This window comes from Passer montanus, unplaced genomic scaffold (assembly GCF_014805655.1).
Source record: "Passer montanus isolate IOZ18808 unplaced genomic scaffold, ASM1480565v1 scaffold17, whole genome shotgun sequence".
Taxonomy (NCBI): domain Eukaryota; kingdom Metazoa; phylum Chordata; class Aves; order Passeriformes; family Passeridae; genus Passer; species Passer montanus.
This window is the reverse complement of record NW_024364270.1, coordinates 8,239,698-8,267,365: the sequence shown is the minus strand read 5'-3', so window position 1 is coordinate 8,267,365 and position 27,668 is coordinate 8,239,698. Positions and strand designations below refer to the sequence as shown.

The window sequence follows — 27,668 nt, the reverse complement described above, 5'->3', positions numbered from 1 at the left end:
TTGATAACACCAAATAAAACCATAATGACTGAAACCTACATAACACTATAAGAAAAACCTAAACCACCACAACACAAAATAGTGAACTATTCAAAAAGCTTTTAGACAAAATTTAAGACATTTGTATCAGTTTCCAATAAGGAAAGGTTTTTCTGCCCTTCTCTCTCATTTCACTCACCCTATAAAACACAACACTGAAATCTGCAGTACAAAATGGTATCCAAATATTTTTCTCTTCCTTCAAACCCTAGCATATGGGATCTCTTAGCCCAGCAATATGTACTCCTCCCCACACACTTGTTTGAGACACAACAGATAGCCACTGATACCATGTGTCATTCCTTGGCTCTGCTTCAGCAGTTTGCTATAAAACACTGAGACCAGAAAGGAAGGAATAGGAAGTATAGACTGTTCCAAGTTTCTGCTCCTTGTTTCTCCAGAAGTAGGAAGTCCATATGATTTGGTATCACCCAGCTGCAGAGAATGAAACAACTGCAGACACATGGAAACAGACAGCCTAGTACTGAGTAACTAGTCTGGGCTAGGCAGAGATGATGCCTATACTACATGCCTAGTATAGTTATGCCACACAATTCTAAAATCAATTTTCAGCACAGACAACATATACATTTGGAAAAAAAAAAGAAAAAAAAAAGATAAATATTGCAGGGTATAATTCATTAATGTTGAACATTGAAATATTCACTCACCAAAAAAAGATATATCCTTCAAAGACATATACACTGTAAATTTATCATATACACTGCTCTGTAGAAAACAGATGTTGTTATATTTTTCATCACAAGAAGCTAAGGGCTTGAGTAACTTATTTGACATCAGTCCACAGTTCAGCCTTTGAGCCTGCTGTGCAAATTAAAATGTCAGCTTGTGGTTCATCTGTCATCATTTCAATGTAAACACTTCCTAAGAATTTCTCCCTAAATCTGTGTTTTATTTCATTACTAATAAACTCAATAATAATTTGGGGGGAAAAAAAAAATAAACAAATTTGTGGCAACAGCAGAGGGTGATACAGTACAAATCGCTCTGAAATCAGCTGGGCTTCTTTCTCTTGCCTTCTCCATCCCTTCCTTTTCTCCCTGGCCTCAGGAACACCTGCCCAAATGCAATTGTCTTGCTGACAGAAAGATGGAGTTGTCTGTGTAGTTTTCAGTAAAGCAATTAAAAAACCCCAAAACCAAACATGACAGGGCTATTTGGGCCAGACAGAGAGAAACAAGAATGGCTCAACTGAATTACTGTGTGTAAAATTCTGGCCTACTGGCTGAGTAATTCAAAACAGGATATTTTCCTTCCGTAATATACGAACAGATACTTCCTTCCTGTGTGAAGAAATAAAACCTTCAATGTTCTGCTTTTTATTATTTTAGAAAGAAGCCAGGGATCAGAGAACATCAACTAATGAAACCGTTTTGTATATGTATTTCAAATTAAAATAAAAAAATCCTAAAATTTAAGCCAGATCTCTATGTTTACACACACAGGTTTCCTGTCTACCAAATGGAACTTCTGCCTCAAACCTTTTGCATGCTCTTAAATAAAGCAGCAATTCTGAAAATGTACCTTAAAATATTTGCTAAAAAGGAGAAAAAAAAATACCCTAAGTCATCAACTCATTGGCAATAATTTCATAGAAAGCCCAGCTATTTTCTATGGGGAGGAGTTGGTAAAAGAAGCCTGGTATCAGATGACCAAAGACTGATCAAGTGTAAATTGCACTGCACCAACCAACAGCATACTTGGTTTCATAACTCCATGATCGAGACAAACATCTAATTATAAATGGGACCTAGTCCTGCCACTAGCAGGGCTACTGCATCAATCTCCTCTGCAACATTACAATGGAATATTGATAAATGGCTCTTGTGAAGACACAGCACCTGAATAAGCACATTCAGAGACAAGGGTTCATGAAAAAAATCTTAGTTATATCCTCTTAGGTCTCAAAAGGCCACATTGCTGTTAGTTTTCTTTGCTTTACCTGAAACCATTAAAAAAAAAGGCAACCAATGAATGTGAACAATTAGAGACAGCAGTTCTCCAGACTAGTACACAGGTGACTCATCAACAGTTCCTTACTAAATAATATGAATACTATGTCTAGAACTTCCCATATAGATTGTCTTTTGAGGCTATAAATAAAATACTTCTTTAAAAATTATTTTTCTAGTTTAGTGAATGGCAATATTGATCCCATAGATATTTTTTATTTTTTACCTAAGTATAGCTAAATTCAGTTTTGAATGTTATGCTATTCCTCAAATTCCTCTGGAGCCCACTTTTATTTTTTAGAATGGAAACTTCTCATCCAATTTCAATCCTTCTGAAATTGAAAGAGCATTTCTAACTCTATATAACTTGTAAAAATAACTAGTAATAATTTCTGGTAATTTGGCATAACAGAGCTTCTAAGTGTGAGGTTTGTTTTTATTTTTTCTGATTTAACCATATGTCTCTTCATAATTTATTACTGTATTTAAACCTCTGATCTTTTTAGCACACTACACATAAGACAATAAGCCTGCTTCACCTTTTGCTTTGGGGACATGCTCTTTTTACTGGAATATAGCTGACATTCAGTGTTGCAGTTATTTTCTAAATTGATCTCATTCTATCATGAAAATGAACAAAATACACATTAAAATATTACTGAAATTATAATTTGTTACTGAAGTACTAAAAAGATATGCATTTTGGAACAAAGGAAACTGTTTCCTTATTCTCATTTGATTGCCTTTCAGCTGTAAAAAATATAAGGCATTCTACAGTGGGTGTGACATTAATAGCAGAGTCAGTACCAGAGCATCTCAAAGAGCAGGAAGCAGTTAGTCCAAGACAAATAAATTTAAATCAGCTATAAATAAGAAATGCTTCTTTATTTCTGGACATCCAATGTGTTAATTCCAGCCTTGGTAGTGCTTTCCATTTTTTTATTTCCAACACCTACATGAATGCTTAAGAATAGTGAAGACTTTATACTAATTACTGTGCTTACTTCAGAAAACGTGAAAGCATCCACATTAATTTCTTCATATTCATCTTCCAATTCATCACTTTTAACATCTGCAAGAGCACTGGCCAGTTTCTTTCGCAAAAGAAAACCCTTCCAAGATGCCTAAACAAAAAATTTAAAGCATGTTATGCATAGCCATAGATCAAACCCAAACCCAGATTCTCTATGTTATCCCATTAGGAAGATAAAACATCTTGGGCCTTTGTTTAATAGCTCAATGATCTGTTTTTTGAACTTTATGTGACATTTAAAACTACAAGACAAATTAAATGCCAGCATCTGTCTAAAGCTTAGAGTACTCAAGAGGCTCTCCCCAAGTAAGCAGAAAGGAATCCTGCAACTCCCTCAACTACAAACCTGGGTCAACCAATTAATTATAAGGCAATTCCTTCAGGGACTATTAAAAGCTGAAAGGAAACCCTACACAAGAAAAACCTGAGTGCCAACAGTCAAATTAAGAGAAAAAAAATACAGATGTACTAAATGTCCTATGGTTTACAAGTAGCAATTCTTGGAGACATCTCATGTAATTGACCTAGGTCAGTTACTCTCTCTTAACTGTCTAAGATCTTTAATATATAAAATATTATCATATTACCAATAAATAAAATATTGAAATATTACTTAAATAAAATATTACCAGCAAGCATAATCATCTCTAAGAAAAAAAACCACATCAGGAATTAAAGTGCTAGAAAACTAGGAAGGGTGTTAGGACCACATGCCAAGCATAGAACCGTGTCCAGCAAAAACACTTCAGAGATCACAATGAGATAGATTAAGAATTAAGAAAACTGTATACAAGATGGCAACTTCCCCCCAAATCAGTATGTGACATCATTTGAATTCAAGATGCCCCAAGTGTTTAAAAGACCATGCAAAATATTCTCACTGTCATAAAAGAAGTGTTGTTGTACACCTTTAATGGCTCTAGCTAATGAAGGCACTAAAATAAGAAGGGTAAATCCCCTAATCTGGTTTAACATTTAGATTATTAATTTTTAGAAAAAGTCTAACCCCATAAATTACTGAAAATGTTACTATTTTACACACATATTTCCTGATAATTATAAAATTATTGAAAGTTTTAGAACTCCTTTCTTATAATTTCATTGTTGTTATTTTTCTACAGACCTTTATAAGCATTTAGATAAAATGTCCTGATATTACTGAGTGATCAAATGACAAACATATTTCATTCAACAAAGGTAATTATCTTTTACAGATTCAAAGGAGAAAAGCAATATTAATTATATATGCAGAAAGCGAAATTGTGAAGTAGCTGCTAACAGAGATCTATGAAAGCACCAGGTCAGTGTTCAGCCATGATCAAAGAGAAAAATTACATCCAGTAGTTTTTAAGAAACAAAATAAAAACTTTCTTACGGTACAAATTCATTCTGTATCTGCCTATGGAATTCAGTTCTTGTTGCTTCTTTAAAAAGATTGTAACAGATCATGGCAAAGGTTCAGACAGGAGCAAAAAAATAAAGAGAATTACAGAGAAATGTGCAAAGAGACTAAACAGACTAAAATTTTATTTACAAAAGGTGGATATAAGGATGCACGTATGACAGATCTAAGAATCTGTAATATGCACGGAAGATAATAGATCACTTTTATTTTCACACTCTCTTTGGAATTACCATGTTTGAAACAAATGAAAGGAAGCACATGCTAATCATTATATAGATTTGTCAAATGCACCACTATAATATATAGTAGAGGTCAGATACATAAGCAAGTTCAAAAATGGATTAAGTAAGTTTATGGAAATCAGTTGTTAATATGCTAGCTATACATTATAGTCCAATAACAAATTTTTGCTTCTAAATCACTTTGTCACTTTTGAAATTTGTATATAAGACTTTATGGAATGTTTCCAAGTTAGCTTGAAATATGAAATCGACGGAGTTGACTTGTTTCAAAATGTAGGAAATAACCCCATGAACCTTGTCAACTTGGCAAGCAAATACTGGTTACCAAGCTAAACAGAGTCAAGGTGTGGACTTCAACCCTTGCCTGTCGTAACCCATTCAGTTTAACCGTTATTAGCTCAGTATCTACCATAGGACACCTAGGCCATGGTCTGTTCCCAAGGACAATACAGATAAAGCAATCCTGGGTTTTGGAGATGGGAAGAGAAGGAAAGAAATGGATTGGTACGATAGAAGAGACAGGAAGATTATTTAGTCATATAGATAACAGACACAACATGAGTTACACAGCATCCATCAGTTTCATAGCATACACAGGCCCCAGTAAGAACATGGGCACAGTATCTCTTAAGCATATTAGCATTACATCAAATAAAAATAATTCCTGTAAATACTTGGTGAAAAAAGGGAAAATATTTTTCTATAAAGGGAAAATATGTTTCTATAAAGCTTTTCATAAAGAAGCATCTGTTTTAGAAACACCAAGGGTATGCTGCTTAAATAAAACAAAATGTTTAATTATAAAACTTAATAAGATAATAAGGAAAAACAGATAGAAGATGACATTTACACAAATCTAGAAAGACTTCTTTTTGTTATTAAACTTACAAAATAAGAAAATACCACAAACCAACCTGGATTACTGTGGCAGCTTCATGTTTCTGTCTCAAAGCTTCTGCAAACTGATGATTCTCTGTTTTATTGCAGTCATTTTTCCTCTGAGCATGGTGCTGCCACCAAAAGGACTGGATTGAGGATGGTTCCATATGTAGTCTCGAGGAGAAATGAATACATTTATGATTCACATAGCCTCACCAATACAACTGGATTACCATATCTGCCAAACTTCAACCATAAAACATAGCACTGTTCTTTGAGACAAATGAAAAGTGCTACTAAACAAGAAATTACAATCCAGATGTGATATATGTGTTCACTGGAGGATATTCACATCACAGAACTTCTGAATCCAGTTATCTAAGAACTAATTTCCACTGAGCTCTATTCCATGAATAATCACAGTAGAGGAAGAGTCCTCATGAATAATCACAGTAGAGGAAGAGTCCTCAAAGGGAGGATTAGGAGCAAAATTGGTGTAACAATGACTGAATAAACACCTGGAGGGGTCCCTTTATTTCCACTGACCATACCAAAGAAAAAAAAAATAAAGAAAAGAAAAAAAAAAAAAAAAACCCCCCAAAACCCAAAAAAAACCCCAAAATAAAACCAAACCCAAAGCCCCCCAAAACCAAATTAAAAAAAAAAACAAACAAAAAAAACCCAAAAACCAAACCAAACCAAAACAACCAAACAAAACAAAAACCCACAGAAAACAAACACCAAGCATGAAAGTGGGATAAATACTGAAAACTGAATGACACAGGTATTTTCAATGGAGCAGACAGGAAAAACAGAGAAAGTGCAATTTCATCTTCTGCCTGCTTTTACCCATTAAGACTTCTGACCACCGGTTATTTGCGTAAATTTTCTAATTTGCTCATTTTTAACAAGAACTAAGTACAGACCATTTAGACCTGTTCAGTGATTCCAATTTCTAAATATATGTTCAACTAATTAATACTAATGGAGAAAAAGTATAATGTCAGCTATGCATTATGACTTTATATCTTTACTATCTTGGAATTGTTTTCTTAAAATACTAATTTCAATTGGATAGTGCATTAAAGAAAAGACATCTAAATTTCCAATCTTTACATAATTCCTTTCCTTGTGCAGTGCATCTATTTAAATAGAGGACTATTAGTCAGAAAAAAAAAATCATGCTTCAGAGGTCAAGACAAACACAAAAATGGTTTGCATTCTGTTTTGAAGAGGACTCTCCAAAAAACACTTCCAGAATTCATTCAAAACATTATCAAAAAACTAAATTAATTATTTTTAAAAATTTTTTTGAAGTATTCATCTCATGCAATAGACTAATGTATTCTTGCTTTCAGCTTGCTGAGAGGGGATAATGAATTGCATGGTCTTCCTTAATCATAAATTTTATGACAAATTATTAGTGCCTTAAATACCTACTAAGCAGTTTCCTATTTACCATAAGCCTAAACATCTCAAAGAAGCACACCCACCATGCTTGGTTTTCATACTGTTCTCAAGACATCTGTTTTTGAAACAGAATTCTTAAGAAATTTTAATTCAATTCTTGAAGATTTGCTGCAAAAACATCAGCTTCTGTTTCCCTTATCTGTACATCCAGAACTACACAAATCAGCAGCAAACACATTCCAAAGAGGTAACAAACCAGTCTGTTTCATGCAGGAGAAAATCTAGGGACACATAACAAGTTGAACTGGCCTCTCATCCCTGCCTCTACTTTTAACAAGCAGGTTAAAGCATGTTGGAGAAGTACCAAAAGCAGGGCAGGCCATTAGCTCTTCAGTCATCACAACAGCAGAAGACTGGCCAAAATCAAGGGATTAGGATGGTAGATTTAAGCATTTTTTTCTTCTTGCCTTCTAAATGGCACTGACTGTAAAGTTTACACAGATTAATCTTTAATGTCTGATGAATAATTTTGGCAAATATCCTTACATTAATTTCTAGTTAATTTCCTCCAAAGTTTCTGCAAAACATTTGTCATTTGCATTCCTAACTCTGTATGTGTCATTGAACTGATCTTAACGTTATTTGAAGTATGTAAATATCTATATCCTAATATACCAAATGTGACATACCACAAAGGATTGCTAATTATTAATATGGAAGCCTAGTGTGCAACACCTGAATATAACTCTTTATTGTCTAATAAGCTAAAAATATTATTTTAGTTCTGTGCCTCTGTTTTAAACAAAAAATCCTCACTCCTAGTGTCTATCTACAGAATCGATTTGAAAGTAATCTGACACCTCTCTTACCTCTCTGTGTCATTCTCAAAGTGCTGGAGATTTCTTCCCATGTCACTTGTTACTATCACTGACTGTTGCAATGTGAGTTGGCCTGACATGTTATTGTTGCCTTTGCTCTCCCCACTGTAATTAATACAAGATTCAGTGCTCTTCTGCTTCACTCTCTGATCTCCTCTATTTTCCTTCTGATGCACAGGTATGGAGGAGTTAATGAATGTGGCCTGAATATCGCCAGTAGTAATCCATCTTTTGGAAGGATCCAACAAGACATGTTTATTTTCTGTCACACCCATGATAAAGAGGTTATTTTCCTGCAGGCAGCCAGTGGTTGTTTGCTTTAAATGATTTTGAAGTGCTTCTGGTCCATCTCTGTCAGTAATGTTTAGCTCACCATACTCATGTACATATCGATGTTTAATACTAAGTTTCATCAACTGATTAAAATACCAGCATTGTCCCACTACAGAATCAATAGAAGAGGTAATTCTGAAAAAAAAAAATAAATTACATATATGTTAGAATGCTTTAAAAAAATTCCCTCTACTATTTTTAAAATAGCTTGTATTTTCAAGTGTACTTACATTTCCATAACCTTACAGCAAATAGCAATTACTGCAATTGGAAATCCAGTTTCAGTAATTATGAATTCGAACAAATTTTAGCTTTTTTTGGATATATTTAAACTATAATCACACATATTTCTTATTTTACTCTGAATTACCTACTTACCAGAGGATGATTCTGAAGTGAAACTAGCTGATGGCTATTTTGTGTGACAAATCATTTATTCTTGCATCTGTATTTTAGAAGACTGCCTAGATAAAGTTCCCTTAGAAATGAAGTCTCATTTAACTTCAGAAAGTGATGCCAAAGTAGACCCTCCAGGAGGTAAGCAAGCAAACCAAACTAAAGTTGGGGAATTTTAGGTGGTCCTGTGCTGCATGATATTTTAGCTGCTCACTAGCATCACCTCAAACTTACAAATTTTGGCTAATGGAGCTTCAAGTCACTGCTCACATTAGCTCATAGAGATTGTAATAGTATAAAACATTTGTGTAGTGATTATTATGTGAGCATTAATTTCATCATATGACAGGAGCCTTCAAAGTCCAAAGTATCAATAAAAAGAATAAACTATTTCAGTATGTTTATATTTTCAAACTAAAAGAGAAAGTGTTCAGTTTTTTTAAAATAGCCATTACACCATGCATTTCACTATTAACTTTCTGTGTGGTTAGTGGCATGTGAAGCCCAAATTTTTGGAAGATATGAGGCAAGATTTGCCTTAACAATCCAATCTTATCTGGCAACTATGAAAGCTCGTATCAAAATAACAATAATTTTAAAATTTAAATAAGAACTAAAGCAACAAAACCCAAACTTAGTTTCAAACCAATGAACTACAATGTCTTTGTCTTTAAGAAAATTCAGGAAGACAAATTTCTAAGTACAGATCTTTTTATCAATATAAGGGAAAGTGCTAGACTGAAGCAACAGCAATCTAAGAAGTCTGGCACTCATTAGTTCTTTGTGTTACACTGTCTAAATGATGAGGACAAGTAAGAGTGAATATGAACGAATTGTTAGAGATTCAGATGGCTGTCTGTACTTTGCATGGTGTTTGTTCATTTTACTAGGTAGCAGGTAGTTCCGGGATCATGAAAACATTTTCCTTTAATAGTATAGATAGATGCAGAGATCTGTATTAGGGTGTTAATTTCAGAGGAGTATGAAGTCAATTCTAGGTCAGCAATCCAAGAGAAAAAGTAGAAATAAGATCAATTTTCTTGTTAGTCTGGAAAAATTAGGTCCTAAAATTATAGTTAGAATAACAGAAATTTCCTTCCTGTTCATCATTCTGGAAAGGTGAAATTTCTATAAAGTTCTGGGGACTCTACCATTAAAACTATATCCTCAGTGAAGTTCAACTAAGAACATTTTAGATTTTTAGAAAGTTCTGGGGACTCTACCATTAAAACTATATCCTCAGTGAACATTTTAGATTTTTAAGAACATAAACCATTAGACCCTATAAGAGTGAAAAGGATTCCAACTCTTCCACTGCTAGTGCAACTTCAGTGCTATTGGACAAAATCTGAATGGGTAAATTGGTCCACACAGCTTAAGCACACAACTCACTGTGTAAATTTGATTGTCCACTTTAAAATATTACTCCTACCCCTGTTAATTCCACACATACAAGTCCTAAAAATATTTAAACTAATCTATAAATTTGTTTAAGGATCTAACATGCTACATAGTAAGGATAATGATTACTTTAAAAGAAAATAGTTAAAGCATTAATTAAGTTCTTTAGTTAAATATATTGAATTAGTTAAAGTATTTAAAAAAAAAAAAAAGTCTGGTACACGATCCTTACCAAATTTCCACATAAAATAATATGTTAGGAAGAATAAAAAAAAAAAAGGAAAAAATCAGAAAAATCCTTCCTTTCCTTTCCTTTCCTTTCCTTTCCTTTCCTTTCCTTTCCTTTCCTTTCCTTTCCTTTCCTTTCCTTTCCTTTCCTTTCCTTATTTTGTTGGTTTATTTGTTTATGAAAATTTAAATATTGCAGATAACCCCATAATGTTTTATATATTGAGCGAAAAGAAATTCCTATGAAAATCTTAATCCTGAGTGTCCTTGTTAATTGTAAAAAAAACCAAAAAACCAAAAACAGAAAGAAAGAAAAACAAACCATTCTAACAGTGAATCCTCCCCTTTGACAGGTGCAGGGGTATTCAAGCAGCTGTTTCATCCTTTCAGTGGCTATGAATATGTCAAGAAGAAATGGAAGGATTGAGGAAGTAAAAATTCAGGCAGGGAATGATTTTGTGGTCACCAGGGATCGTGTGTCAAACCTGCTCAATTCCCATGCAGTGTCTGGCAATGGAGGAGTAGAGAAGGGAAGGAATAAACCCCACTGGTTGCACCTAGGATGCGTAAAGATTCATGCACAGGCTGATTTAACAGGTACAGAAAAGGACAAATTATTTATGCTAAAGGCCTTCCAGTGGAGTTTAAATCAGCCAAAATGTTGCTAGTTATGAAATTTAAAGTGGTGGCAGAGGCTTGCTTGTAGAGCTAACACATTTTTTTTAGAATTTTCTACTGCAATCATACCCGCAATGGCTGCCTGGTTATTCAAAGAGCATAATTTTGTCAGAACGAGACAGTAAGTGTGGAAAAGTCAGCAGAACAAATCTCTTAGAGGCAAAAAGGACAGGCTTGGAAAAAAGAAGCCAGTTCTCATCAGGAATGGCAGTTTTCTCCTGGTCCTTTATATTCTACCCCTTCGTATGCTAGTGTGTGCTAGTTAAAACCTTGCTTAATATCATATTTTCCCCTACTGTGACTTTCAGAATTATAATACATGGAATATTCAAACAGTACACCTCAATTTATGTGAGCTTTTGTTTGCAATAGTGTGAGGTAAAATCTAAAGTTTTCAGGGAAACTTCTACAAGCATCATTACTGATGTTCAACTTTAAGTTGAACCAAAGTTCAATTTAAGTTTACCAAAGTCCCTTACAAACATGAAACAGGTCACTGTTGACATAGCCTCTCCTTGCAACACCATTTATGAAATTCCTGTCATTTTCACTGTAAAATATATACAGTATTTATAAAGTTCAAGTTCCACTAGCCAGACAACTGCACATCTGATGGCTGAAAACAAATTGCTGCAGCAGAGGTATCATATTTTTGTACACGATTACTTTTTACAAGTCATCTAAAGGTTATGTGACAGAAAACATTTAGTGTAATAGAGAAATTAAAATTTAAAGTCAGTTTTATTCTTAAGCATGGCAACAACAGAGAAGTTTTGGGAAGAAACAGCACAGAGAATTTAACTGGGCAGCATTGGTGTATGAAACAGATTAGGGAAGCAAGCAGTGATTACTTCTGGCAGCTTACATACTTGAGGTCGCACCTACAGGGGCTCGTAACTTAGCAAGATGTGAAACAGACAGAAGTTTGCTCTATTGCTGGCCTGTTGTTTAGCAACATTAATTCAGTCAAAGTACTGCAATATGTACATATAATAGCTATGCCACTAAGGCTTACATACAAACAAGTTGTTTAGAGTTCCTTTTATGAACTGCAGTTTGCAATGGTTTTCAAGTCATCCATAAATTTTACTTCAGTCAAAATAAAAGATAGATGGCTTTAACACACAAGAAATTAATTTTAAGACCAAATTTGATACAAAATGTTTCAATCATGTCACATTTAGTCATTTAAAGGATCACAAATGAATTCTCAAAAGCTTAAAAAATCCACAACTCTCCCTCTGCACTCCCCGCCCTCCCCCCACCAAAACCATATACTCAGGAAAGAAGAGATGTTTACATAATCACCTCTTTCCACTACTGTTCTTCTCAAACATCTGCAGGCTCTTTCAAACTCTTCTCTTGCAAAATTTACATAAAATAAGAAAAATTCTCAATTGAAGGAACCTCAGGTTCAGGTCTCTGTTTCAACCTTCTACTTCAAAGCTGGATTAGCTCTCAAAGCAGACCAGGCTGCTCAGGTTTTTCATCCAGCCAGGTCTTTGAAATCTCCAAGAACAAGACTGTACAACCACTCTGGGCAGCCTGTTGCAATTCATCACTGTCCCACCCTGAAAAGGCTTTTCCTCACGTCCAGTTGTACTGTCTCTGGCTGGAATGAATTAATTCCCATTGCAGCTGCCCATATAATGCTGTTGTTTAGATTTGTTTGACCAAAGCTGTATTGCTAAAACAATAATACAAAAACGTTTTGCTGAACAGTGCTTGGACAGAGACAAGGCCTTCTCTCTTCCACTCAGCAAGTAGCCTGGGAGTGGGCAGAAGGCCTCTTTTCTTTACCTCCTTCCTCGGTAAAGAACTGTGCACTTGTCCTTGTTGAATTTACAAGGTTCCTGGTGACCTGTCTTCCCATCTTGCCTGTGTCTGACTGGTAGCCCTCCCCTCAACAGTTGCCTTTGAAGACTTGTGGTGTGCAAGCACAGTAAGTGTGCACTCCATCTCCTGCTCCCAGCCTTTGATAAAAGACGTCAGAAGTACAAGTCACCTTCCAGAAAGTAGCATGAGCCTCATACTGTTCATAATTAATGAATGGTCTGAGTATGATGACCCAACAAGTTTCTTATTTTTCTTATGTCCATTCGTGTAGACTAAAAAAAATTAAATTAAATTTTAGGAATATCATCTTTCCCTCTCATTTTGTACCATCCTGCAGAAATGTATATGAAAGTTAGGTCTAGGTCCTTAGATTACTACAGTTTGCTCACAAGCCATATCCTAATTATAAACTGCCTTTTTTTTCTACAAAAGGATAATGATGAAATGTCTAAATATCAGACATGGAAAAATTTTCTCAATCATAGAAAAGGAGCCCTTTATTTTCTTTTATGAAAAAGGAAGGAGAGAACACTTTTTCAGGATGGTAAATAGATTAGGAAATATCAGCTTCCCACCTGCAAACCAGAAGCCAAAAATCACAGAAGTGGAGAAGACACATCTTGATGGTTTAATGGAGAAACATATGACTTTTAGGAGCCACTTACACATTTTACATCTGTCATAGAAAAATGCACTATATAACTTCTCTGAACTAATTTCAATTTAATTCTTAATACAAACCTCTTTTCAACTTAATCTGATTCTGAGCTATGAAGATTTTATTGCAGCTTTCACTAAGCAATAATACAACAATGTAATAAACTGCTAGCTAGTAACAAGATACCATGGATATATAGACTTACATGCAAACACAAAATAGCCAGATTCTTAAAAAAAAAAAAAGTGCATACTTTTCCTGAACAACCAAAGTATGCAAGGCAAAGTTTAAACTAAAACATTGTAAAACAGCATGTGCTTCATCTGCTCTGGGCCAATGTTCAGTACCTGACAGAATGAAGAAAACTACTTTTCCAAAAATTAAAACATAAGTTGGATATTAAAAGCACTATAATGATTTAGTGAACCTTCTAGGAAATTAAAAGGAACTATGAAAGAAAAAAACATGCAATATTACAAAGTACAGAAATGAGAAGTTTGAGATATTTAAATATTACAAAAAATGAAAACATAGCATGTGTAAGTGATAAATTACCATCTGCATGGTCTAAACTGATGTTACTGGACAACTAACCATGGTAATAGTGGTAAAGGTAACAGGTATGACAAAATTAAACATCTGTAAACAGATCCATCTAATTCACTACTTTAAGAGAAAAGGTAGTGAATTAGTCAAATCAGTCAAATCTTTTGCAATTATTTAGAATGTGAATTACATACACATGGAAAACAAATGCAGAAATAAAAATAGAGCATATTGTACCAACAGCCAAATTAGACTTGATTAAGTTAAAGTTGGAAATCATGTTAATATGATTATCCAGCTTTCAGGATTTAAGCTACAATTCCTGCATAGCACTGAACTATGCTGTGTGTATGAATTCATTCAACTACTACTAACTGCAGGTTTTGAGACACCTGTTTTCTCAAACTTAAAGAAACAAAACTCAAGACCCTCCTAATTTAATATCTGTCTAAAACAAACTTTGCTCTGAAGTCACTGATTCTAATCTCTTTCTTATCCTAATACATTTCCAGGCAAAAAACCCTAAGCAAAATCCATACACCAACAAGAACTTCAGTAACAATACATAAAAAAAAATTTCTGAATGCAATTTATATTCACATAAATACGTACTCCAATTCAGCAGCCTTTTTTTTCAGTTGAATATTTTCTTCAATTTGAACTTGACATAGTTCCAGAAAAGTTCCCAATTCAGATGCTTTGATTTTTTCAGTTGTGAGTAAATTATGATGGGTTAAGATTTCACCATCAAGCAACTGTAAACTAGGAAGGACGTTCAACATGGAAGACCTTAGGAAAAAAAGATTAATTAGATTAAAAAAAAATTATTATGCTAAAACACACATTTTATTGATAAAAATCATATAAAAATACAGAACATGAAGATAGTCTTCTAAACGTTTGCATGTACTTGTCCTTATTTCATATGCTAACATATTAACTAAGAATTTCTATTTAAACTAAAGAATAAAGCACAGAACACAGCAAGACTTCTTAATACTTCATTAGCATAATGAACACTGATGAAATGCTGACATCAAGAAAGACAATGGCACCAGTCTCAAATCATTAGAGCGAGAATTTTACCTACACAAACCTTAATGGAAAAATTTGACACATTCATGCATAGGCACCTGTAATTCATTTGATTAGTAGGCAACACGGCAAACTAAGTCACAGGATTAAGATACAGTCTGATTTTGTTGAAACATCATAAAACCTAAATTTTAAAACGGCACAAAATACTAAACCTTGCTAATTCTACTCCCTTTATCATTCACATATACCACATATACTGATATGATATTTGGTATGCTTGACAGGGAAAAAAAATACTGAATTTGGGTCAGGGAAAGGAATGAGTGCAAAGTTGAAATTTCCTTGCTAGAAAAATGACACTTGTGACCACTGATGTAACAAAAGATACGTACAACAAACTTAAATAACCAAAAAAAAATAAATTTAAATGTATCATCAGTGAGGTTTCATTTATGTTACCAAGAGATGTGAGCTGGTACTGCAATCTTGTTTCACATATTTCTTGTACAGACCAAAGTTGCTGAAAGTTTGAAGACTGTAAAATTATATCAACTCTCAATATTTTCCTTAACTCAGTTTTAAGTAACATGAAGTCTTGAAAGAATACCAATTGTAGGCTGTAAATCCCCCTATTACTGAAAAAGATAGCATTGTTTTCAAAATTTGGGAACTGCCTGACTATTCCCTGTGAAGGTAAAGGATTACTACTGAGCTCAGACAGCATACACTAAGTTTAAAATCAGAGAAAATCTAAGTTTAAAAACACACAAAGTTATAATATTCCAAATAAGGGAATAGAACATCAGTTTCACAGAAAACTTTCTTTCTTCACTGCCCATTAATGAAGGCTAAGGCCATCTCAAGTATGTTTGGAATAAAATTATGGATCTCAAGCAACAGTTCCTGAACACGTAGAGAGAAATTGTCAAAGCTGATGTTGAATAGCAATACACCAAAACAGTGACATATCAAAGTTTATCAGTGATGGAAGTTCTGTCTCTTTGAGCTGTGGGATCTCAACACTCATTTTTCCAGATGAGTTTCTCCTGGTTGAGGGCTGAGTCAATATTTCATTTAGTGAAAACTTCCTGGTGAATATTCTGTCACTTAAGAGGCTCTATTAATCATTACAGCATTGAAACATATTCCCCTAGGAGTGCTCAGACGGATCTCAGGGTTTAATTTTTAGAAAGAGATTTCTTACTACTTCACTTTTGTTGGTGTTATCGCTGGCTGGACATGAAAGTACGAAACCGATTGGGAAATTTTACAACTAATTCCTTTGTTGGTATCAAGGGGTTATGTAAAGTTCACTGGAACATATTGTCTGAAGTTACAGTCAATGCTGTATTCAGCAAATCCATATTTTATAGTATCCCGTACTTTAAATCCTTTAGACAAATTAATCTCTCGTCTAATCATAAAAGCTCTATTGGTCTAAGCAACCTGAAGTGTCAGTTCTCATAGCTAAATTGAAATTCAGAAAGCTTTCCCCTCTAGGTTAGAAGTGAAATAACACTTAGTTTGTAAAAGAGTAGGAATTCAAACAATAGAAATGGAAATTGAAAACACTGTCACAGTCACAGAATTTTATGAATGAAACTACCTGCAGGAACCATAGGGTGCAAATAAGTCTGTTCCTTAAAAAATCACATAAACCAATCAAGAATGTACTTGCCCAGCTATCTTTTAAACTAGTCAAACACTTCTAACTAAAAGTTTGAAATAGTTGAGTTTTTTCTTTTTATTAGTAATCCTAAATTTGTACAATAATTGTCAAATGGAAGATATAAATGTAAGGGTGGTTTTGGTTTTCTAGGTTTTAGTGTGATCAGCAGGACTAGGGCAGTGATCATACCCCTGTACTTGGCACTAGTGAGGCCAGACCTCAAGTACTACGTCTAATATGCAAACAAATTATACAAAAAAACCCTATTCATTTGCAATTTTACTCCTATGGTTTACAAAACTATGTAACTACTCATTTCAGGAATCAGGGTAACTGCATATCATTTTGTATGTCAAGTTTTTTTTCTACCCTATTCATTTTTTGATATAGAGAGATATGATCTCCAGGACTAGCTCTTTAACTTTTCAAATCATTATTCCAGGCAATAAAGAAGGGCAAATGACAGCATTACTCTTACATCTCTTCCATAATTATAAATGCTATACATTTTTGATGTAAAGACAAGGAATTTGAAAAAGCATAAAAGAGGCTAATTTTCAACTACTGAGAAAAAAATCAAACATTCATCCTGACTTTTTCTTCTAACAGATACTACCCCTTCACCAGCTATGTGCAATGTGAACTGTCACAGCAGTGAGACTCTTCAGACTATATGTGGGAGTGCTTCTACTATTTAACTAAGATACATAAACAATCTGTTGTCTGATTTTGATTTCTTGATTTAGCAAATTAAAGTATTTTTCTTACCTCCAGTTCTTTTCTTGGAGAAGAGGATTCCCACTCAATGACAACTCCTTTAGTTTATGGCAGCCACAAAACCATGTATGGATATTTTTAAGATCTGTAGTATAGTAGAAAGAAACTGAAATATGTCAGAATGGAGAACCATGCACAACCATTTCCCATAAATGCTTACATGAAAGTAAAATGTACCAACATCATGCAGTCCTAAAAGCAAGACTGCTATCTATATAGTATAGTTTTAATTATTATCTATAACATTAATGTTCGGAAAATATTTGTATATTTTTGACATAAATGTGTCTTCAAAATACATGGGAACAATCACATTCAAATCAGTTTATAATTCAACTAAGAAATTATTATTAGAATGGGTTTCTATTTTTTAAGACAACTCACCTGACAAGCAGTTATTTTTGATATCTAGCTTTTCCAAAAATACAAATGAATTTAAAGGCACAAGGTCAGTTAATCTAAGAACAAACCAGAAAAGATATTTTAAAAATTAAATTTAAACAGCAGTTCATAAACAGAAAGGCACCAGAATCTTTTGCAGGTATGATAATTTACTTATTTATATAAGAAAATGCCCATTTATCTATCCAAGGTGCGAGGACTAACTACTGAAATTTTAACCCAAAAATATTTCTTCATTTTCTCAGCACTTCATATTTTAATACTTTCTCATAAATAGTTTTTTATCTGATAAATATTTCATTCTGTTTCCCGAATTTAGTGCTGAATATCTGAAGTCTTATAAAATTTATAAAATACGCGACTCAGCTGGCTTTTCTTTAGGCACCATAATTCAGCAGAAAAAATAAAAGTTGCTTGGCTTCTTTCCTCTTTCCTTATTTCTCATACTTCTTATCAGGTTGTTTCTCTCTTCCAATCAGCACATTACTTCCTACATCCTAAATCTAGCATAACCATTGTCATGGATGTCTTTTTCAACAGGTCAAGGATGCACTATCCTGTAATATATTTTTAGTGCTTCCTCTCTATCTTACTACTTCTGTCAGATTGTGTCAAATAGGTGCTGATTACTGAGACAGTTATGGAATTGGTTATGGAATTGCTCTTCTTGGATTATCAGAGCTTTTCTTGAGCAATAATGCAGCAAAACTACGCAGGCTGCAGACTGCAGTACTACAAACAGGACGAACTCTTGTTGGCAGTATTGAAGAGTAAATGTAAAGAAACTGAGCTGACATTCATCTGTACAAAGGGATTGGGGCTGTAAGGTGTGTGCTATAGCTACTCCTAAAGGATTAAGGCTCAGTGTTATTTCTTTGCTTACAAACTTTCATTGATGCAAGAATGAATGTCGAATGTTTTTTCCAGCTGCCAGGCTATTGACAAATATTAACTTTCAGATTAAAGTTTATCTTAGTTTATATTGATTATGAAAGAGGGAGGAAAAGGGAAAAAATCAAGATGCAAAGAATCCCAATTATTAACTACAACTAGAATGTTTAAGCACATGGTACACCACTTATATATTTTTTAAATAAATACACATTTAGGTAACATCCCTGTAATGGCAAGGCCCTAGTACAACAGGAGAATGGTAACAGAAATGGCACTGTATGTGGTCAGTTTTTGACTGTTAGTTTTAACTGAAAATAGCATTTTCTGAGGGTGTAGTTCCTTTGAAAGGAACTACTATTTGAAAGGTATAAATCAGAATTCTTTTTGTCAGAAATATGACCCTACAAAAAATGAAATGTACTCAAAATTATTGAGGGACAAAAATGTATCTTTGTTGCTGAAAGGTACGACTATGTTGTGTGTCCAGCACAGGCTTTACATTTGAAAGGCAGAGCTGAATTTTACTTTGGTGCACTAATTATTAACTAAATGTTGCTTATATATTATTTAATCTCCTGGAAAATACAACCAAATTCAAAGCAGAAAAAAAAATAGTTTCCACATGCAGTTGAGAAGTATTTCTATATGACAACATAACATTTTAAGAGTAAATTCAGAGAAACAGATGCAAAGACAACTGAGTATGTGCCACTGTACTTCCATTTCTTTCTCAAACTACATTGTGAAGTCGTCGTGGTTCTAACCTTATTTAGTTCTATTTCCTTTGTGCTATGGAAGCTTTCCATGGAATCAAACAAGTACGAACAAGTATTGACTCTATAAAGCACTTAGCCTTATATGTAGATCTGTTATATAGCAATACAAATTTCAGCATTTTAGTTTCTCATCATCAGTCAATAGTACATAAGTATATTTAATATTGTAGCAAATATCATCATAGATATTACTGGCTAATAGTATGGCTGCAAAAACCAAAACTTCATGACTATAGATTCATATATTCAGAAAACAAATGCATAAGGGACAAAAGACAACTCAGGGTTTTTATTTATAATGAGTTTTCTGGATCTTTATCAGATATGCTGTGGTGAATTAGAAATTGTCTACTGGACTGTCCTTGCCTGCCGTTGGCATTATGAGAGTTAAAACATTTCTCGGTCATTCTATAGCTTTCCCTTTACCGACATTCTTTGTTAATTTTTTTCCTAAGAAAATTCAAACCAGAAAGACAAAGGACATTACTGAAAACTTAATACTACTTGACCTTGTCACATTAGCCCTGGGCATAAGAGACATATAAATTACAAAGAAGACACAAAAGTAAAAGATATTCACAAAAAAGCAAGCTATAGCTTCCTTTTTCTGTTCCCATTTAAGGCGCTAGCAGAACAGTCAGAGATAGAGTTTATGTAGCTTATGTGGCCATATCAGAAAACAAGGTTTAAGAATAGCTGCAAGTATTCATCACAGAAAATAAAGATTGTGTTTCTGAACATGAATAGCAGTTACTGCTCAAGATAGTCTAAATCCTCCTGTGCAACTGCATTTCCCCAGGAAAATTAGCATTGATGTTAATAAGCAGTTAGCAGAAAGCAGGGCAAAATAACTAAAATAAATGTATCATAATCTAGATCTTCAGTCAAAGACCAGGTTGCTTTTTCATTCCTTAAATTAAAGTCAGTTCAGTTTGCAATAATCACCATATTTATAAGCAGCAAATATATAGAATATAGGAAATCTGTCAGGTAGCCCACTTCGCTTCTTGAATACTATAGTAGACAGTACTTCAAGTACATTATCCATGATCCCACATACTTAGAGATAAACTTATCACCAGCAAAGAATTACTGAAAATTATTTTAAAAAATCTAGAGTGGTAAGGATAGGATGGAGAAAACCACTATATATCAGTATAGCTTTTTTAATGAATGACTTATTTCAACATCCAATGACATTTAGATTTGTTAGGATAATTCTGGAAAAGTGGTCAAATTTTCAAAACATCATGGCTTGCAAGGAGTTCAACTCTCATAATCTGAGAAGTTCAGTTAAAAACACAGATACCATATATATTTAATTTGAGAGAACAATGCATGCTAAGAAAGAATGTAGCCAAGTTTTTAGCATTTCTAATATAAGCTTTTTAGGAATAATATGCACCTAGATGCAAAGACACGGGAGCAACATGTTCACAACAAATTTGATTTGGGCCAAACCATTTTTCCAAAATAAAAAGGAACTTTTGCAGATGACTGCATTTTTGTAAATATTAAATTTTTATCTCTCAGGTTATCTTAGTGAAAAGCAAGCAATAGCAAGGAAAAAAGAACTTTGTCTTACTAACACCACATTAAAATATAAATGTTAGGAAGGATCCTGTCTATTTTGAAGTTGAAAAAAATGGTACCGGAACAGCATGTTTAGCATCTCACTGTAAAACTTTTAAATGAAAAAGACATTAACTAGTAAGTTGCATAATTAAATGGGATTACATGTAAATATAAATGCCACATGAACTCTGAACACATATTAAAAATTTATTAATTTTACACAAGGACAAGGCTGTTTTCTCCTATACCTAAATCCTTATCCACAACAGAAGAAAAAAGAATATGTCCCTTTTTTAAACTAACTTGACAGTTGTGTCCTCAGCTGCTATAAAATAGAGCACAGATCTTCATAGTCCCAACTCTGCAGAAACCAAGTCAAGAGGATATTCATCATTGTCTTTGGTCAATTACGCATTGACCAAGAATATGGTTTGTATATAAAAGCGACAATAAAAAAGTTAATAAAAGCAGCAGTGATGAAATAGCTTTTTTCTATTTGAAGGAGTTAATCACTACCTGTTTTAGTTGCTTGTCAGACTGTAGGTTTAAAACAAATTAAACCAAATAATTTTTGGAGTTTTACCTTTGATAATTTCTGGTTTATGATGCAGACAAAGCATCTCAGGAATAAAAATGTCCTGTAAATTAGTGTAAGAATTTTCTTTTCACAGTACTTCACTTTCAGAAAGAATACAGATTCATAGCATTATCATTATATTGGCTTCCTGCAATCAGTAAGGAGGAAATGGCACTCAGTGCACACTTGGAAAAAATTCACAAAATTGCACTGGCTGTAGGATAAAAGTAAAGAAACAGCTTTTCTTTCAACAGCTTACTCCATTACATTCATTGTTTCTATAGGACATCGAGTTACTTATGCTATAGCACACACATATGGAGCTGCTTATAAGTGTACATAAAGTAAGTGTAACAGAGCAGGCTACTGAAATGCCAGGAATTTTAAGGCATTTAATATGGATTTAAGGCTATCTTGTCCTGTTTGTCACAAAGATTTCACATAAGCTATAGATACATCACAGAAAGAAGGGGAATTGTTTGGGGGCAAGATGTGTACTTATTTTCAGTACATCCAGTCTGTTGATGCAAAAATAAGTCTTTTCTCACAGCCCAGCAAAAGAAACCCAGCAGATCAAACATTGCATCTCTGCTTGGCTACTGGAAAACCAGAGCAAGTACTACAATGGACTTTGAAACTCTAAGATGATGGGACAGGTAAGTACATCTACATAGCCAGTCCAGCACAACCTAAATCCAGAGGCTTCATTTGAGCTATCCCTGAGACTGTGGTCTTGGGGATAGCTCAAGTCCCTAGCAAGCATGTGAGAGGTTCAAGGAGTTTTGTAAACACTTTATTACACACAGGATAGCTACAATGGAGGAAGAAGAGGAAACTACAAGAATATAGAGCCACATTATCCACAAAGAAGCTAAAGAGGACAAAGAAAAAATAGCTAAAAACAAGAATTAAATCAAGCAGTGTGACTCAAAATCTAACACTTAACATATAATGCTCTTGCTTAATCACAGGTAGGAAGCACTTTCTCCAAACTCTAGAAGAATTAATAAGGGAACAAAAAATCCCAAACCCTAGAAGCCTGATCAGAAACTTGAGATTATATTCTGTAGATATTTTATTTACATCTAAGAGTCTCCATGAATAGTACTTCATTAGAGATGTTATGAAAACAACCTGAAAAGTTATATAAAAATATAGGTTGTATATACTTAAATCATATTCAATTCCCATGCAGGACATTGCTTATAATAGCAGGACTCAGTCTTACACATCCTTTTTCCCACAGGCTCCCAGACACAATTGGCTGTGCCAAATTAAATGTCACATAGGATGGGACTCTTCTATTCATGTGAGGTGGTCATTCTCATTTTTTTACTAGTCAATGAAGATGAACAGGCACTTTTGGGCTATGATCAGTCTCAAAGCAAGCAGCTAAAAATGGCAGATGAATCACCCTTTAAAAACATCTATTCACTACTAGGAGAGTGAAGTAAATCGTTGAGAGTGCATTTCCATATATGGTATGCAGTATTCTGATTGTTAAGCTCAGATCAGTCTTATTCGGAAAAAAATGATCACATTATAGAAAAATAATGGATAGCAATAAAAAATTAATTTTTCCTATTACCATATTGTAAACTGTAATAAATGTTTCATCTCTTTTTTAGCAGAATTTAAATAGAGAAAAGGGGGGAGTGGGAAAAATAAGATTTTTAATCCAGGATATCTGGTTATTCTACCTCTAAAGATGTATAGATTATTTTAGAAAACAAACAGAAAACTAATTACAGAGTACTTGAGTGCATGATCCAGTTTTATGCTGCTTGTCTTGATTCTTCTTTATTTTATACCTTTTAAACAGAACCATAAGAGTGAAAAATTAAAGCAAATGTACTTGTTTTGGAGGGTATTAACATATGTATGTAAAATAAAAAACATTCTTATTTGGCCTTTCTAACTCTAGTACTTGCCCTTAACTTAGCCTTCAAAGTCTGTTTTGAATAAGCTAGCTGTGAAATATGAAGTTTGACAGACATACTCTAGAAACAATTGCTAAAGAAAGAAAGAAACCCACCATGGTTTTAATAATGCCACAATGCTCAAGAATTATTTTCACATAATATCCAAGAGAAACAAATTAATTTACATAGTTAATGCTGTTTCAAATTTTCTTAGATAGAGGTAGCCAATGTAATTACATGCCAACCACATATTTCTACTTTTAAATAATATGCCAAAAAGATAGTGAAATTTCAACCATACTGAGAATTATACTTTTCAGACAAGTATTATGTTAGTAAATTCCTTTGGATCAGTTCTGTAAGAGAAAGAATGCTTCCTACTTACCTATTTTGAGACAGCAAAAGAGTCTGCAATAGAGGCAACCAATACGAAGAAAGCATTCTCATAGAAGAAATACTATTGTCATCCAAATATAGTTCTCTTAAGAGAACATGATTTTCCAGTCTTGGAAGCTAAATAGAAACGAGATGGTTATTTAAGACTAACATAAATTAGAGAAACAACAATGGAATGCTTACCAGATGCTTTTCATAAATCATTACTAAATACAAGAAAAATTGACATTTTGGATATATGTATCATTTCCTTATTATGTATGTACCAATTGTCACACATAATCTCTAGATATCAGGTGATAAATACTTTTTAATGTCTTCTATCACACCTGAATAGTCAATATAAATAATTAAAGAAGAAAAAGAAATTCAAGAGCCCAGGAGTCACAGCCTTACTATTTTATTCATGCTTTTTGTTTATTTATTTTTTTAATTATTATTTATTTTATTTGCTGCTTATTGACAATGCTTTTCATCTCTTGAATTTATAGGAGAATAAATGTTAGTAAATATGATTAAGCATAAGTTTAACAAACAACTTTGCTATTTTAAATTTGTAACACAAATTTCAAATTTTGGAGAATCAACATACATTGAATAAGCATGATTATCATCAGAGTGGTAATAATATTATCATTAGATACAAGTAACAGTAAGGAGCAATTACTTATATATAATGGCAATTATATAATTATTACTGGCCTGATATAATTATCTTACTATTATAACAGGGCCTGTAAGTAATAATAATATTTTCTTACATTATAAACAAAATCAGAATCATAACTAGAAAAAAAACCTAGATGCTATAAATGAAGGAAGAACCAAAATCACTGAGAGTCCAATTTTTCAAGGACTTGGGAGTAAGAAAACAATTAACTGCTAGCCATTTGTATCTTTGAAAAATCACCCTCTGATAAGGGGGAAAAAAATCTTACCTAAGAGCATGAAACATCCCACACCAATCAAAGAGCACATGCTCAGAATGCTTAAAAATATGACTTTTTTAGCAAAGATGTATGTACAACAGCCACTAAAGTCAAAGTTTTTACCTCCTGGAGATTATTGCCTTGCAACTTCAGAACCTGAAGTAGGCCACAATTCTCAATGCCTTCAACTTGTGCAAGATGATTGAAAGAGCAGTCTAGGTGAATGAGAGTAGGTACCTCACAAAGACCTTTTGTGCTGATTAACTGATTATGGTCCACAATTAATTGCTGAAGATTTTTCAGAGACTCCAGACCACCTGAAATTTCAAGATTTGAGACACGATGAAATAAAAATCTCTTGTCATTCAAGTGCTAAGAAAACTCTGAATTTTCTGTGCATTCTCTGACATAACAATTAATATTACTTCTGTATAGGGCTTAAAACTAATTACAGTGTTTTGACCCTATCACATATACAGCGAATATGGTTCACAAATCTCTGATCCTGTTAATCAAGCAATAAAAACAGTACTTTGGTACTTCTGTTGGAAGAGAACATTCTCATAGAGATAAAATATACTTACTATGCTTTAACCACTTTACAACTGCTCTGAACGCTGTGAAATGCTAACAGCCTTCTTAAAATCATCCATCAGAATAAAAACACTATGTTGAAAAGTTAATTTTCATTATTTCATTTTTTAAAGTTTTTTTTTTAAGTTTATCAGCAAGGTTAGAAAAAAATTATATGAAAACTTAGGCCAGTTTCATCACTATTATTTAAATTAGTCTTGTTTACGGAATTATGGAAAAATAAATTTAACGACAAAATTTATAAAGAAAATGTAGTGCCTTTAAGAACAAAGCTATACTACTGTAGCCATTCCACTCTCAACAAATTTACTCCTGCCATCTACATTAAAGAGCATGCAATCTCTACCAACAAAAGAAATCTAATGGGATTCCCATGAGCATTTGTTTCTTTCACAGAATGTAACCCAAATCATCCTTACAACAGAAAATTACCATTCTCTTCCCATAGTCTTACACATGCAATGGCACTGATCCATCTAACTCACTACAGGTTTGAGCAACTTTTCTGTATCTCTGTAGTAAAAAATTCCTTTGAAGGGATACCCTTCACATAACAGATCTAAAATAAGAATTTCTGAGTTTACATCTGTTTCATGTATTCTTAGATAATTTAGTTAATTTAGGATTATTTGAGGGAACACTATGTCTCATCTTTATCTCACCCAAAATTTCATATGTTGCCCAAAGGAATCTGAATGAGCTGGACTCACAATAGTGTATTTCTTTGTGACTGTCCTCTGAAAAAAACCTTATGATTATATATTTCATTTTATAAAAAATTATGAAACCAGAGATCAGTTTGCACCATAGAGTACTGAGATTACAGAAGAGGACTTAAAAATAAGGAGAAAACTGAAGAAAACATTAAATACAAAAACAGCAGTAAATTTTTAAAAAATTACCAATATAGGCATTACAATAATTTTAATTTAAAAATGGAAAACATTTAGTGAAAATAATACAATTATGTGACATTAAAGTGATATAATCTTAAATGTAACACACATGTCTTATAATGTAACTTCAAAACTGTACTTTAGCAAATAAATATACAAATCTTTAATTATTCTGAAAAATTTCAAACATGCCCATGACATAATACCCGGACTGCAAGATCCTATCTATATTTTTCTTTCGTGCTTGGATGAAAATAAAAAAGGAACCAGCACCATCTAGTGGTCTCAGAAACACTTTCACGTTTTCGTGTGTTTGCTCCCAAGACTTCCTCTTAAGAGCAGCTTAAGTTACCTTAAGCCTAAGTTACCTTATGTTTAGCAGTACTGGAAACTTTAAAAGCACTCTATGAGCCTGGAGGGGGACCAAGAAGAGTGACTGCACACACAATAAGAAAAGGCAAGAAGGTAAAACAGAATCTGGAAGTTTCCTTCTCTGCATGCTGCACAAAGCACTTTTTTATTATTCCTCACCTGAATGTCATTCAGAACATTCTGGAATTATCCAATGCAGTCCAACAGAAAATACACAAGAGAGAATAATGTAATACAAACCTTTGGTATTTTACTGGTTCGTCTGCCTACATGCAAAATTAAATATAAGCCTGAAAGTCACATTTCCAGAAGACATTGTATGTTTTACGTACGATGCAACAAACAAAAGTTATAGCAGCCACAGGAAAAGCATTTTGTTGACAAATACATGGTTTCAGCAAGATTCAAGGAGAACCTTTATGGAAGTTCTCAGCAATTTGCAAAGGGCAGCTGAAGTCTGCTAGCTAGGGACTCTTAGCTATTGATGCAGTTCTGAAGTCACTTCTATGTGTGACAGACAACTAACAACAGAGTGAAAGTTGACAGCGAACATAAAAATGAAAGAAGCACCCCAAAATAAACCCCTCAAACAACAAAACCAAAACTAAAAAGGTGTCTGATGAAAAAAAAAAAATTCCTCTCTGTGCTGTCTTAAAAAGGGTATATTGAAAGCAGCATTTATGACCATGGTTATGCATTGCTATTCCTCAAGCTTCCAGGATTTTACCCAGCACTCTATGGCAGTGCAGACACCCTACAGAATCATATTCGAGGATTTGAGTCAAAATGCTACTTCTTTGTGCATGAAAATTTTTAAACAAAGCATTCATCCTCAAAATACAAACATATGCACTCCACTTCGGTGTGTTACTGTCGCAATTGTTTAATTTTTGATCATGTATTCGTAAGGGAAAAA

General features: G+C 33.6%; 1 protein-coding gene across 1 annotated transcript in view; it reads right to left on the bottom strand.

Moving 5' to 3' along the window:
- LRRIQ1 (leucine rich repeats and IQ motif containing 1) overlaps positions 1-27,668 on the bottom strand; it is a 101,860-nt gene that overhangs the window by 62,009 nt on the left and 12,183 nt on the right. Inside the window, exons 11-18 of the mRNA XM_039704066.1 lie at positions 25,014-25,207; positions 23,951-24,078; positions 17,804-17,877; positions 17,411-17,504; positions 14,548-14,724; positions 7,851-8,327; positions 5,607-5,745; positions 3,017-3,136 (exon numbers count right to left, since the gene is read on the bottom strand). Coding sequence (XP_039560000.1) covers positions 3,017-3,136; positions 5,607-5,745; positions 7,851-8,327; positions 14,548-14,724; positions 17,411-17,504; positions 17,804-17,877; positions 23,951-24,078; positions 25,014-25,207 — 1,403 coding nt within the window. The remainder of the gene's footprint in view (positions 1-3,016; positions 3,137-5,606; positions 5,746-7,850; positions 8,328-14,547; positions 14,725-17,410; positions 17,505-17,803; positions 17,878-23,950; positions 24,079-25,013; positions 25,208-27,668) is intronic.